Source organism: Sceloporus undulatus, chromosome 3 (assembly GCF_019175285.1).
Source record: "Sceloporus undulatus isolate JIND9_A2432 ecotype Alabama chromosome 3, SceUnd_v1.1, whole genome shotgun sequence".
In the NCBI taxonomy this organism is placed as follows: domain Eukaryota; kingdom Metazoa; phylum Chordata; class Lepidosauria; order Squamata; family Phrynosomatidae; genus Sceloporus; species Sceloporus undulatus.
In genome coordinates this window covers 270,983,529-270,998,015 of record NC_056524.1, presented here as the reverse complement: position 1 = coordinate 270,998,015, position 14,487 = coordinate 270,983,529, and the positions used below count along the sequence as shown (strand labels likewise).

Below are 14,487 nucleotides of genomic sequence, written 5' to 3'. Positions count from 1 at the left end.
ATCCATAACTTGAACATATTTTTAAAATATATAAATTCCCAAAAGCAAAGCTTGATTTTGCCATTTTATATAAGGGACACCATTTTACTGTGCTGTTGTATTTAATGGGATTTCAGCATTTACTAATTTTGGTATCCATGGGGGTCCTGGAACCAAATTTCAGTGGATACCAAGGTCCCACTGTATATTTGCAAACAGAAAATGTTACAGAGACAACGGCAGCTAAGCCCTGTAAGTATCTTCTGTCCTGTTTTTGCTGTTAAGAGCCAATGTGAGTAAATTGAGGGCTGTATCTGAGCCCCAGGACCATTTCTGAGGCCCCTTGAAAGGATATGTGTGTGTCAATATTTTGTTTTTGTCAAAAAACATTTTTTGCCCTCAAATGGGGCATTTTGAACAAGTTTTGCCCACCGCCCAGGAAGGCCTTTCTTAAAAATGGAACCAGAGGTGACTTCTGGGTTGCTGTTTTGAAAAAAAAAAGGCCCCAAGATGGCCAGGGAATGCCTAAAAACATGGCCTGCATCTGAACTGCAGAAATAATCCAAGTTGACACCACTTGAACTGCCATGGCTCAATGCTATGGAATTTTGGGAAGGGTACAGCTAAAGTAGTCCAGATGCAGCCATGGTGGACATGGCCCCTTTATCCCTAGACAGTGTAGAGGTGCAGTTGGGGGCAACAAACTGGGTTTCTTTGAGGAGAGGTGCAGCGGGGAGTGTGCCTCCAAAACCTCTCCTAGCCTCCCACATTTGCCCACCCAGGGTTTAGGTCCTTCTTCCCTTCTCTTCCCTTCCAAACAGGGACAAAAGCTCTGCTGTGCCACTGCTCCACTGCTGCCAGTGAACAAAACAGGGAGGCATTCTTTTCTTTTGCACACTGGCTACTTGCCAGGGAATTCCCTTTCTTAACAAAGGCTTTAACAACCACAACAACCGCATCTTGTCTTGTTTGTGCTTTGAGCCACTGTGGGAATTTTCTTTGCCTCCTCTGCCTTCCCCTTCCTTTCTAGGGAAATGATGGGAAGGAAGAAGGTGAAGAGCCTCCAGAAGCAGCTCAGTGACATCAAGAGAGAGAAGGATTATGAGCTGCAGGTGAGCCTGAGACAATGATCTTCCCTCAGTTCCCTTCATTTCATGCTGAACTGAAAACAAATGGAATAACTGCCCTTTTGGGAACCCAGCAGAGTGCAGAAGGTTACTGAAGTATGTCTTGTTGTTTTGGAGGCCCAGCCCAGGCACTGAAATCCTACAATCTTAGTTGGAAGGGACCTCAAGGACATTTAGCCTAACCCCCTGTTACATGTATGTTGCGTGCCTTCAAGTCATTTCTGACTTATAGCGACCCTAATGCAAACATATCCTGAGGATTTCCTGGCACGCTTTGTTCAGAGGAGGTTTGCCATTGCCTTCCTCTGAGGCTAAGACCATATGACTTGCCCAAAGTCAGCCACTGGGTTTCATGGCTGAGTGGGGAATTGAACCCTGGTCTCAGATTCGTAGTCCAGCATGCAAACCACTATTCCATGATATATCCAGGGGCAGCTTTGTTGGCCAATACAGCAAAGTACAATAACATTCAAACTCCATAAAACACCAATGCCTTTACTGGGCTAACTAAAATGCACAAATACATGATGCAAGCTTTTGAAGTTCCACTGGTTTCTTCATCAGGCAAAGATGCTAAAAATCATTTTAGATTTAATTTAATTTAGTTTGAAAATCAAAAGTGCTTTTTAAGACTTTTGCTTGATGAAGAAGCCAGTGGAACTTCAAAAGCTTGTATCATGTATGTTGTTCATTTTAGTTGTCCCAATAACCAATGGTTTATGCAAATGAGAAACCAGTTCTTCTGCAACAGCCTGTCCGACAGTGACTTCAGAAGCAGGCAGAGCCCCCCACCCACCCACCTTTAACACTGAAGATGACTGAATAGAATTTTAAAATGATGTTTAAACAGATATTTGTTTGCCCTTAATGGTGGAGCAGAACCTTTCTTTGTGGGCTTAGTTATCCTTCAGATGATCAACTTGTGTTTGGACTACATGGGTAGATGGGTGATGGGGTACACATAGTTAAAGCTCTTCCATTAAAACCAAGCACTATGTTGTACAGTTTGCCCTCCACATCCATAGATTCATCCACAGCTTGAAAATATTCCAAAAATATATAAATTCCAAAAAGCAAACCTTGATTTTGCCATTTTAGTGCGCCATTGTATTTAATGGGACTTGAACATCCCTGGATTTTGGTATTCATGGGAGTCCTGGAAACAAACCTCAGAGCATACCAAGGGCCAATACTAATACCCCACTATATGTAATGGGACCTGAGCATGCACGGATTTTGGTATCCACAGGGATCCACACTGCATATTGTGGATGCATTGTATACCAAATTGAACACATTAGAACAAGCTGCCTCATCCTTTGATCCTTCAGCTGTTTTGAACTTTAGATCCCAGAGATCTCCCAGGGATTCTGGGAGCTGAAGTCCAAAAGCTCTGGTGGACCAAAGGTTGAGAACTATTGCGTTAGTAAAATGAAGCTCTTATGTGGAGAGGCTTTCAGTGGCATGATCCAGTTGGTTTTCTCCCAGTAAGAAGAAGGCTGAGTCTCTCATAGATACAGACTGAGGTAGAAGTCTACCCAACACGCCTGAAAAGCAGGGCAGAAGACAGTCTAGGCTGGAAGAATGCAACCTAATGATGCGGCAGAGCAGCATGTTGCTTCTATTTAGGGATATAAATAAATCTACATCCTTGGAAAATGAATAATTCAACCATTTTGCCCTCACTGCAAGAATGCTGTCGAAAACTATTTTCAGACTATTTTCAATTCAGGGTATATTCTGTGCAATCTATATCTAGATATAGGCATGTGTTTTTGTCTGTAGAAAAATGGCATTTTTTGTGCAGAAAACATTTCTGTGCCAAAAACAAATTTATATGGCATTCTTGAACTGAAAACACCATTTTCTGTATAGGAAACTATGTAGGAATCTTGTTTTCTACATAGAAAATACTTCCTTCTGCACAAAACCCATGCATTTCTCCCCACAGATTCTCACTTGTCTAATCTAGTTTTCCTGGTCAGGATTTTTTGACGCTTTCCAACAATTTTTTGAATATTTTTGGCTGTTCTTGTCATCCCCTTCCTTCTCTCCCACACTCTTCAACTCTCTCTCTCTTGTTTCATAGAACCGGAATGAGATGGTGGCGTATCTCAAAGACCAGCTTCAAGAGATGAAAGCTAAAACGGAGATGGAGAATCGCTACGTCAAGAAGGACAGAGGGCTCCAGGTGGCTCAAGTGCAGAAGAAATGCGCTGGGGCCGAGACAGATTTGCTGAATGAAATTGAAGTAGGTTGACACTCTTTCCTGGGCAGGCACACTGGGGGCAGCAGCAAGGAGGTCATTTGGGGGAGGAAATGGCACAGGTGAGTTACCAACAGGTAGAAGCTTTAAATGCTCTCAGGCTGCATCTGTACTGCAGAAATAATCCAGTTTGACACCACTTTAGGTGCTAAGGCTCAGTGCTGTGGGATTCTGGGGACTATAGTTTCTTATGGCACCAGAGCTCTCTGACAGAGAAGGCTAAATGGGTAGGTAGTCACAAAATTACAATTCCCAGAATTCCATAGTACTGAGCCAGAGCATTTAAAGTGCTGTCAAATTGGATTATTTCTGCATTGCAGATGTACCCTAAGATACATAGTTAGTGCAAGGGTGGACAAAGTGTGGGCCACAGACAGTGGTTCAATAGGGATGTGTGGACCACACCGTGTGACTCCCCAGAAGGGTGTCACTTGGTGGGATGATACACCCAGGGGAGCAGCTACTGCCCTCTGGTTCCTGTGTGGCAACCGCTATGTGGCACTAGGAAGGCCTCAGGAAGGTGCAGGGTGTGTATGTGTGGTTGCTTCCTTTCTTTTAAAACCTTTGAATGGATAAGACTTTAGCTGTTCTAATTTGTTGTAAGCTGCCTTGGTGCCTGTTAGTTGCATATCTAGCATATGTGACATCTGTTGTGGATAATTTTTTTAACATTCTCCTTGATAAATTATTATTGCAGTAATAATAATAATTGGAGAGCCAGTGTGGCATTGTACTTGAGTGTTGACTATGATCCAAAGACTCTGGAAACCAGGATTCAACGCCCTACTCAGCCATGAAATGCACTGGGTGACTTTGAACAAGTCACACTCTCTCAGCCTCAGAGGAAGACAATTGCAAACCTCCTCTGAAGCAATCTTGCCAAGAAAACTCCCCTGATAAACCTATAACCTTAGAGTTCCAACTTACGGCAACCTTAGGGTTGCCGTAAGTTAGAAATGACTTCTTCTGCTCTTAATCTTTTATCGCCCTCGCCTAACAAATTTTCTGTGTTTCCTCCTGCCTCTTTGGATGAACTCTCTACACTTCTGAACTCTTCCAAACCTGCAACCTGTTCTCTTGATCCAATTACTACTCGTCTTCTAATCTCTATAGCTCCCTCTTTTCTGCCCTCGCTTCTCCATATCTTCAATCTCGCTCTCTCTACAGGCTCCTTCCCTTCGGACTTCAAACATGGTCTCATTTCCCCAATTCTGAAAAAACCTTCTCTTGACCCCTCCTCTCTGTCTAGCTATCGTCCGATTTCTCTTCTTCCTTTTCTTTCTAAGGTTTTGGAACGGGTTGTTTATTCTCGCTGTCTTGAGTTTCTTGAAGCCAACTCCATCCTCGATCCCTTTCAGTCTGGTTTCCGCCCAAGGCATTCTACTGAGACAGCTCTCACTAAGATTTCGAATGACCTTTTACAGGCCAAGGCTAATGGCCTTTACTCTGTTCTCATCCTTCTTGATCTGTCTGCAGCCTTTGACACCGTTGATCACTCTCTTCTAGTTAATATACTTTCTGACCTTGGGTTCTCAGACTCTGTTCTCGACTGGTTTAGATCTTACTTGTCTGGCAGATCTTTTGCAGTGGTTGCAGGAGGTCAGACTTCATCTCCTGTTCCCTTATCTGTTGGAGTTCCCCAGGGCTCTGTTCTGGGTCCCCTTCTGTTTTCTCTCTACACACTGTCCTTCGGTAAACTCATTAGCTCTTTTGGCTTTTCCTACCATCTCTATGCCGATGACACCCAGCTGTATCTTTCCGCCCCTGACCTTTCTCCAAGGCTTGAACAGCAAGTTTCGTCTTGCCTCACAGCTGCCTCGCAGTGGATGCGCCATCGGCGTTTGAAGCTCAACATGTCCAAGACAGAGCTTCTTGTCTTTCCTCCTAAGCCCACCCTTCAACTCTCCTTTTCTGTCTCTGTTGACAACATTTCTATTCAACCAGTCCAGCAAGCCCGCAGTCTGGGTTTCATCTTTGACTCTTCTCTGTCGTGTATCCCTCAGATCCAGACCACAGCCAAGGCTTGTAGATTCTTTTTGTACAATATTGCCAAAATCCGACCATATCTCTCCGCCTCTACTAGATCCTGGTCCATGCCCTAGTGGTCTCACGACTTGATTACTGTAACGTCCTCCTGGCTGGGCTTCCTCTCTCTCACCTCCGTCCTTTAATCTCTGTCCAGCATTCAGCTGCACGCATTATCACATCCACCCACTGCTCTGACCATCTCTCTCCTGTGTTGGCATCCCTTCACTGGCTCCCCTCCCTTTCTGCATTCAGTATAAGCTCCTGCTGTCGACATTTAAAGCCCTCCATGGACTGGTCCCTCCTTACTTATCAGACCTTCTTTCTCCTTACCTTCCCACTAGGGCCCTCCGTTCTGGTAGTCAAGGTCTGCTGTCCCAGCCCAGGATTTCCTCTGCCCCATCCCGGATTCGCCCCTTTTCACTTGCTGCCCCTCACTCCTGGAACCTTCTTCCCCCACGAGACACAAGGGCCATCACTTCTTTAACCAGCTTCAAAACGGAGTTGAAAACCATCCTGTTCAGAGATGCGTTCCCAGGCATTGCATAATTGTCGCTTGCTATTTGATGTTCTTTTGGTGCCTGTTTATCAAACCATTTCCTGTATTGCTATGTACTGTATATGCATTATCCTGCTTGAGAGTTTGTATTTTTCCTGGAAGAAGATTAACCATTCATTATGAAGCCAAGCCCTCCCTCCAGTCCATCTGCCTTGATCCAGGCCTTGGAGGTAGAGAGGAACTGCTGGACCTCTTACCCTTTCCCTCCACCACTCCCTTCTCCTTCTGTGTCATGTCTTTTTAGATTGTAAGCCCAAGGGCAGGGAACCGTCTGACTAAAAAGATTGCATGTACAGCACTGTGTAAATTTACAGCGCTTCATAAATAAAGGTTAATAATAATAATAACAACAATGATTCAGCAGTGGTGGGAGAAACATGGAGTTGGTCCTGTTGCAGTGGTGGCTGCTGGGAACCCCCAAAGAGTCAAGGAGCAGCTGTGGATGTGGGTTAACTCCATGCTTCTGCTGCCACATTACTGTCCATGTCTTTGGGTCCTGGTAACCCCCGAAAAGATGGACAATAGCAGCTGCAGCAGTAGTCACGACGGCAAGGCCGACTCCACATTTCTGCTGCCACGTCCTCCTTGCTGCCTCCCCTTCCACCCACCTGGCAGCCTCTTCCGGGTCTGGAAGTGCTATTGGCCAGGGAGATAGAGGAAGGGAGGAAACCATGGCCGCTGAGGCTCGGTGGGTGGAGAAGGTGATGTTCACCTCCATGCTGATGTTGGCTATGAGTGCGGTGAGCATCTCTTTTCTCTGTCCATTGGGTCACATCTCATTCCACACCTTCAACATTTGGGGTACAGTAGTGTCCTCCCAGTTAGGGTGTCACCCAGTGTGCCCACTCCCCATTAGTGATATTCCTGACTCCTATACAGAGAGAAAATAGAGAGCTATAAGTTTAATCAGTGATTCCCAAACTTTTGTCCTCCAGATGTGTTAGACTTCAACTCCCAGAATTCCTGGCAATTGGCCAAGCTGGCTGGGACCTCTGGGAGTTCAACCCCAAAACAGCTAGAGAACCAGAGTTTGGGAAGCATTGAGTTAAATGAATGACCAAATGAATAAAATAAGTCAGTGGTCCATGGACTAATACCGGCCCCTGAGCCAAATCAGCAATTTATATAGTATCATAGTAATTTATTCTCTCCCCACAGACAACATGGCATGATTCAAAATGTAATCATTTGCCACCAAAGACAAATGACAGCAACAGACCATAATCAATTTCCAAAGTGTGCTCCTGACAGCTTCCAAAGCATCATACGGTTCAATGGTGGGCCATGTCTAGAATTTGTATGTGACATGTGTGTTATGAATGGGTGCCATACAGTGTCCAAAGTGTCTTCAGCTGTTTTGCCTCTGGCAAGGTGAAGTCTGAGTGTCAATTGCTCTAACAATAGGAGAGTCCAAATTTGATCTGACCACTGACCAAGGATAAACCTTGTAACTTCTTCTGCATCCTTGCTATCTCTGTCCTTGTTGCATACAGCAACGTAGTTATAAGATCTTGACACGGGATATTTTCATTTGCTCTATCATAAATTGACAAAAGCAACAAAGAACTGTGCATCAATTTGACTAGTTATGTTAAAGCAATCACAAACCGCCAGCCAAAGTGTAATTATTTTAGGGTAGCAGACCCATGTGTTCCAGTTTGCCAGTATCCCCCCCCCCCCCCCGCAAACTGTGCATTTTGAGTAAAAATAGTTTATGAGAGCCAACATGGTGTAGTAGTTAGAGTGTTGGACTATAACTCTGGGAGACCAGTTTTTGAATCCTCACATGGACATGGAAACCCACTGGGTGGCTTTGGGCAAGTCACACGCTCTCAGCCTCAGAGGAAGGCAATGACAAATTTCCTCTGAAGAAATCTTGCCAAAAAAAACAAATCCCATGATAGGTTCATCTTAGAGTCACCATAAGTCAGAAATGACTTGAAACCACATAACATTTTTACACAATAGCTTAGAAATTGGGGTGGGCCCCTGGGATCTGGACATATGGTCTTGGAGGGAGGGTAGCAGCCCCAAACCCCAGTCATCTGTTGTGCTCAGCCTGGCATGGAATGGCATAGAGTGGATGGGTTTGCTAGAAAGATAGAAAGGGAGCCCTGATGGTGCAGCAGTTAAATGCTAGTACTGCAGCCACAAGGTTGTGAGTTCGATCCCAGGGCTCCAGGGTTGACTCAGCTTTGCATCCTTCCATAGATCGCTAAAATGAGAACCCAGCTTATTGGAGGCAATTAGCTCACATATTGAAAACCGCTTTGAGACTACTTAGTACTGTATTAAACAGTATAGAAATGTAAATGCTATTGCTAAATACTATCAGTCCAGAGAGGCACCTTAGAACATATTTGGTTCAAAGCAAATTTTTCGCTTTCTCCTCTCACAGAAACTGAGGAATCAAATAGATCAAGAGATGAGGGTTCACAGTGACATTGAGAATTTCCTTAAGCAGCAGCAGGTGGTGAGTAATGATCCATTTTCTGAGGGTCTATTTATGGTAGTACTGAGAGTAAGAAAACCCACACATTTTTGTCTTTTCCTCCTTCATCCACTTTGACCAGAGTCTTGCATCCAAGCCTTAAGTTCCCCTACAGAAGCAGTTGGACATTTTTGCCTAATGCACAACATACACATTCAGGGATAGGGGTTTCTTAGAATTTTAACTGTATCTTGTTTTATTGTAATCCTCTTGGATTACAAGTGATTAAGCGGAATATAAATAATAATAATATTTGAAGGTTGAATAAGTGGAGTAGCACCTCCTTGTGCTGTCATGGGCACACTTGTGGCTGTGCATTGTGTTGGGCAATAATTTGCACATGGCCCTTCAACACAAAAATTGCATTGAAAAAATTGGGGGGCAGCGGGGGGGGGGGGGGATACACAGTGCTAAGTGTTTGTGTTTGTGATTGTCCCAGAGCATAGAAGAGAAGCTGGAGTACTGGGTGGACAAGTACGAGAAGGAAACAGAAGCTAAGCAGCAAGAACTCAACGCCTTGAAGTCTTCCAGAGCAGCCGACCAGGCAGCACTACAGGAACTGGCCAGGCAGGTAGGAAGGAAAGCAAGCACTGCTCAGAAACAGAAACCCTCTCCTTAAAGAGAAAGTTCTCAAGGAGACTGCCAAGTTAGGCGCATTCCAGATGCGCCAATAGTACGTGCTCAGCACGTACTAGGGTTATGAAAGGGCGTCCTTTCCGGGCGCCCTAACCCTAGTATCTGCCGAGCACGTACAAAATGGCGGTGCCCATTCTACATGGGCGCCACCATTTTGACGTAGCGGACGCTTAGTGTCCGTACATCGCAGCACAGAAATGATGCCGCAAGTGTGCCATTGGCACCTTGTGGCATTGTTATTGCGCCGCAAAAAGAACCTGCTTTTTGTGGGTTCTTTTAGCTGTGCCAAGGAATCGCGCAGTTTGTCCGCTGCGGTTCCCTGACGCAGCAAGCATCGGCGCCGGCAGACCGCCCTTTTGGGTGGTCTGTAAAGTGTCACAGTCTGTTTTCTCATGTGGGGGGGAATCTAACAGCACCTCTGAGACTAATATATTTCAGGATGAGGTTTTGTAGACTCCATACCACTTCATTGGATGCATCAGAATTAATCAGATGCATAATTAGAAGCCTCTGTAAGCACATGCATGCATGCGCACACACACAGAATCATAGTGTTGGAAGAGACTGAAGGGCCATCCAGTCCAATTGCCTGCCATGCAGGAAATCACAATTAAAGCATCCCTTGTGACAGATGGCCATCTGGCCTCTATTTAAAGACCTCCGAAGAAGGAGACTCCACCACCCTCTGAGGGAGTGTGTTCCACTGTCAAACAGCCCTTATGTCAGGAAGTTCATCCTAATATTGATGTTAATATCTACACATACACATATGCATACACACATTTTGAGATGTCTGGTGCTGGAGAAAAGTGCTGAGGTTACCACAGATGGCCAAAAAGATGAACTAACGGGTCCTAGAACACATAAAGCCCGAACTCTCCCTAGAAGCCAGGTTGACAAAATTGTCATACTTTGGACAAACCATGAGAAGTAAAGACTCATCAGAAAAGGCAATGATGCTAAGAAAAGAGGGGATAACTCCAGAAGGCTACAAGCAATTGGAGAGACCTTGGGCCCGAGCCTACAGGGCCTGAGCAGGGAGGTAGAGGATAGCGGGCCTTGGGGATTTCTCATGAGTTGGGGATGATTGAAGGTAAACTAACAACAACTGGAACACCACACACACACACACACACAGTTGTACATACACAAAACATATTGGTATGATTGGCTGGAATTCATAATCACATCCATAACTGACTTGTGTTCATGATCCTTATATATTCACGATCCTGGTAATAGAGTGGGAAATATACAGAGATCATAAAAGTCTCCCATTACTAAATTACTGGGTATCAGCCACTGCGAGCAATAGAGAGCTCTATTCTCCTGTCAGTCAGGATGCAATAGACTCATATTTCCATTCCCCTGTCACAATTCCTTCTTGCCCAGAGATTGCTGGTGAGAAGGGAGTGGAAACGCCAGTCTGCTGAGCAACAAGAAAACAGACCTCTTCTCAGCAGCAGCAGCTGATGCTGTCAGGCTGGATTGGGTGAACTGAGCCAGCAAGTGCTACTTAGCTTTACTCTTTAAAACCACTGCTAAGACAATTACCAAGAGTCTAGATCAGCTACTTAGTATTCTTAACTAAGAAGCTGGTCTAGAATCTCGGTGTCAGGTGATGCGTTTGCATCTTACCTGCCATAAATTTAGGGGTAGATTGAGTTACAGTGATAGCCTATGCAGTGTAACAAATAATGTAGAAAAATGGTTATTGCACCGGTGACATGATATCAAAATAGGGGAGGCAGGCATGGGTTGTAATGTCCAAGGTCCTTTGGCTGGGAAGAAGGTATGGGAGAGAACCAGAGTTGTTTTGAATATGTAACAGAGGAAATACCAATTCACCAAGATTTTGAAATCAGATGTGTTTAAGCAATGTTAATGCTTGCTGTTTAGTTCGGACAATGGCTGTTTCTAGTGTGGACCCAATTACTGAATAAAGGACTGCTGAGTTTTAACTCCTGAAGCCTGAATTTCTGAACCTGATTAACGTCTGGAGATGACACTCAGTCATTGTCTTACTGATGACTGTAAAGAATAGCTAAAAAGGACAAAGGTGGGAAACACCTTTGCATTCAAACCAGCAAGCCAACATATTTTGTATTTCTATGACATTTCAGCTCCCCTCCCATTTGTTTATGTCTGTCTTCAGAGGATTAACTTCACACATCTGATGAAACACAGGCTGGCTCCAACTATTAGTTGGATTAGCTGACTATCAGCTATGTTCCAATTCACAGGAATACAGTTTAAAAATACATAAGTATCTACTGGATCAGTTTTCTAATACAAAATTACTGTAATGTGTTGCAATGCATCCAACCACTGGGTACACCCACATCAAATGGCATTTCAAGGATTTCTTTTGAAAAAGCCATAGCAGCATCCAATAAACTCAAAATATTGTGTGTGTGTGTGTTTGCTTGATGAGTTGTAATTTTAAATCTGCTCAAAAGCTAGACATTGAAACTAGCCAATTTTTACTGATCAGCTTTATAAGACCACACAACTCTTAATTCCATTTGATTCTCACTTCAAAGAGATCAACTGACATGTTTTCAAAAGAGTATTTATAAACCTGCAGTGTCAGAGGATACAGATTGGGTTCAGTGCCTGCAGACACCCTTAAAACAAGTTCTAGACAATATGCCTTTGCCTTTTTTGCAGTGCCTGGCATGTGAACAAGCCATCATTGAAGACCGGAAAGAGAAGGAGAATGCCCGGAAGAAGGTAGAACGGGATGCGCTGGAGATGAAGAGCATCCTGAAGGTAATACTGAGTGGATTGACATGCCTTCCGGGCCTTTGCTGGCCTGAGGATGGGGGAGAGGAGAGAACCTCTCCCTGTTCTCAGGTCTTCTCTGTTCCTGCTCCAAGAGCACACATGCAAGACTTGGTTTTGCTTGTTTGAGTCTACAGTTAAGGGCAAGGGACCTTTTCTTCCATTCAGGGCTGTATGCCAGGGTGGGCTCACCTGCTTTTCCTTCCCTGGCAATGCCCTTGCCAGAAATCTGAACTGTTCCCCTTTCAGGGCATTTGAAATCAGAGCAAGAAGAAAAGCAGCATGCTCTGCAGCCTTCACCTAAAGGGGTCTGGAAGGACATGATCTCCTTTTATGTGGCCCTAGTGGCAGCAATATGCAGGAAGCAGCCTTCTTCCTTCCCCCAATATATTTTTACAGTCACCATTTTTGGTGGTGGTGGGTCCTTTGAGGCCTCTGCCCAGCTCTACCTCCAACACAGAGCCACCTCCTTAAGAGCGTTTTCTGCTAAATAAGTTGTGGGGTTACTCTGGAACTGTAGCTGTATGGTAGGAGAGGCAGGCAACATCACCAAGAACTGCCCTACCCAGCATGCTCTTGCTCCTTTGAGTCCAAGTGACTGCAAGATTGGCCTGGAAGGAGAGCGGAAGAAGGAAGCCACACAAGCAATGCCTGAAACCCTACTGAGGCTGTCACCATCTCCAGCGCATCTCTGTCAGCTGTCGCCTGGAGTCCCTTCTGAAATATATTTAGTCCTTTGGGTGTTTACATAGTATATATGCAAAGGATATACATATATATCAACAGTGGGCAAAGAGTGGCTCTAGAATGTTCTAGAATGCCCCAAATACACTATAGGGAGTGTAAAGGATGTTTCACAATGAAGCCCAATGGGAACACATTTTGCAAAATTGTTCAAAGAATTATTTTGCCTTGAATCCCCCCCCCCCATTTTGGACTCAGGCCAAGTAGAGGCCTTTTTCGAAACAGGAGGCGAATAGGAAATGGCTTCTGCTCACTTCCTCTTGTTATAATAATGCCTCTCCAAGGCTTAAAATAGCCCCAGAAGCCCCCAAACATGTTAAAAATGTATCCTCTCTCCTTGGGGGCAAAACCTTTTTTTATTTTGTGAAGTTGAAGGCTTTCATGGCCAGCATCCATAGTTTTTTTGCAGGGTATTTTTGGGCTCTGTGGCTATGTTCTAGAAGTTTATTCCTGACGTTTCACCAGCATTTGTGGCTAGCATTTTCAGAGAATGCATTCTAGAACATGGCCACAGAGCCTGAAAAACCCACCAAAAACGATGTTTTAATTTTCTTGTGGGAGCAGTTTTGTTGAGAGATGTGGCCTTCCTCCAAGGTCTTGGGGAGGGAGGGAGGGGACAGAGACATAGTATGGAAAAGCAGCATGCAAAGGGCTCTTGCACCACCTTTGAAACTAAGGCTGCATCCACACAGCAGAAATAATCCAATCTAGCACCACTTTAACTGCCATGGCTCAGTGCTGTGGAATCCTGGGAATTGTTTGTTGTGGCACCAGATCTCTCTGATGGAGGAGGCTAAAAATGTTTCACAAAACTGCCATTCCCAGAATTCCATAGCACTGAGCCATGGCAGTTGAAGTGGTGCCAGACTGGATTATTTCTGCAGAGTGAATGCAGCCTAACTGAAAGAAAGAAGCTGGTAGAATCCAATCTATGAAAGCTCATGCTATCAGCTTCTCTCTTTCGGTTAGTTTCAAAGGTGCTACAAGATCCCTTTGCATACTTATTTTTAAGAAGCAAAGAAGGCAAGGTCATGCCACCAACTCTTGGTACAAGATCCCTTTGCCCATTCATTTTTAAAAGAGGAAAAGTGGGAAAGGTCTGCTGTGTATTGGTTGGAGTGACTGGAGCGCTGTACTGGAGATGGGAGAAAGGGCAGGGAGAGAGAGAAAAACCCTCTCTAGACAGCCCTGTATTGGAGGCTTGTGGAGACCGAGACTCATCCTGGACTCATACATTTACTGTCCTGGGTGCATCAGCTTGTCTTTCCGATCTGGATTGTGGGGATTTCTGAAACACATGCCAGTGTTTCCCCAGCCAAATGCTTCCTTGGAGTGTGTCCAAGTCAGGCCTTTCTGAGGCTTGAGCTGGCAGCAATAAGATCTATGTGGGCATCAGATGCCGAGGCCAACTTAGTGCAGACAGGCAGCAGATGGAGCCCTGGGAGGCAGGCCAAGCCGCTTCCTTCAAGAGTTGAGGGAATCCACAAATGCAGGACCCTTACAGAGCAATCTTTCCTGGGAACCCATGATTAGCCATGCATACTGCTGAATGGCTGGAAAGGAAAGCAGGCGCCAAAGGCTTCTCTCTCTGTTTCTCTCTCACCCTCTTCCTTTTCCTTCTTTCAGCTGCAGGCCTGGTGGAAAGGCATGATGGTCCGTAGATTCCTGGGTCCTTATAAGGCCCTTAAAAAACTCTTTGAAGAAGAGCAACCAGTCAATGAAAAAGGAAAGAAAGGCAAAGGAAAGCCTGGACCAAAAAAGAAAAAATGAGGGTGACCAAGGATTGCACCACCACCAGCTTCACACCGTGCTTTTGGGCAACAGAGTGGTTTGCAAGGGGACACCTGTGTTCAAAAATAAAATGTTTAGCACTTAA

General features: G+C 44.9%; 2 protein-coding genes across 4 annotated transcripts in view; one reads left to right on the top strand and one right to left on the bottom strand.

Annotated features, from left to right (window-relative positions):
• Positions 1 to 14,487, bottom strand: part of ARMC9 (armadillo repeat containing 9) — a 1,183,007-nt gene that overhangs the window by 367,510 nt on the left and 801,010 nt on the right. The window lies entirely within an intron of this gene.
• The window catches only part of IQCG (IQ motif containing G), a 25,962-nt gene extending 11,475 nt beyond the window's left edge, over positions 1 to 14,487 (top strand). For all 3 annotated transcript variants that reach the window (XM_042457399.1, XM_042457402.1, XM_042457401.1), the window contains 6 exons: positions 1,010 to 1,091; positions 3,196 to 3,357; positions 8,355 to 8,429; positions 8,887 to 9,018; positions 11,754 to 11,855; positions 14,238 to 14,487. In XM_042457399.1, the coding sequence (XP_042313333.1) occupies positions 1,010 to 1,091; positions 3,196 to 3,357; positions 8,355 to 8,429; positions 8,887 to 9,018; positions 11,754 to 11,855; positions 14,238 to 14,381 (697 nt within the window). In that variant the 3' untranslated portion in view covers positions 14,382 to 14,487. The remainder of the gene's footprint in view (positions 1 to 1,009; positions 1,092 to 3,195; positions 3,358 to 8,354; positions 8,430 to 8,886; positions 9,019 to 11,753; positions 11,856 to 14,237) is intronic.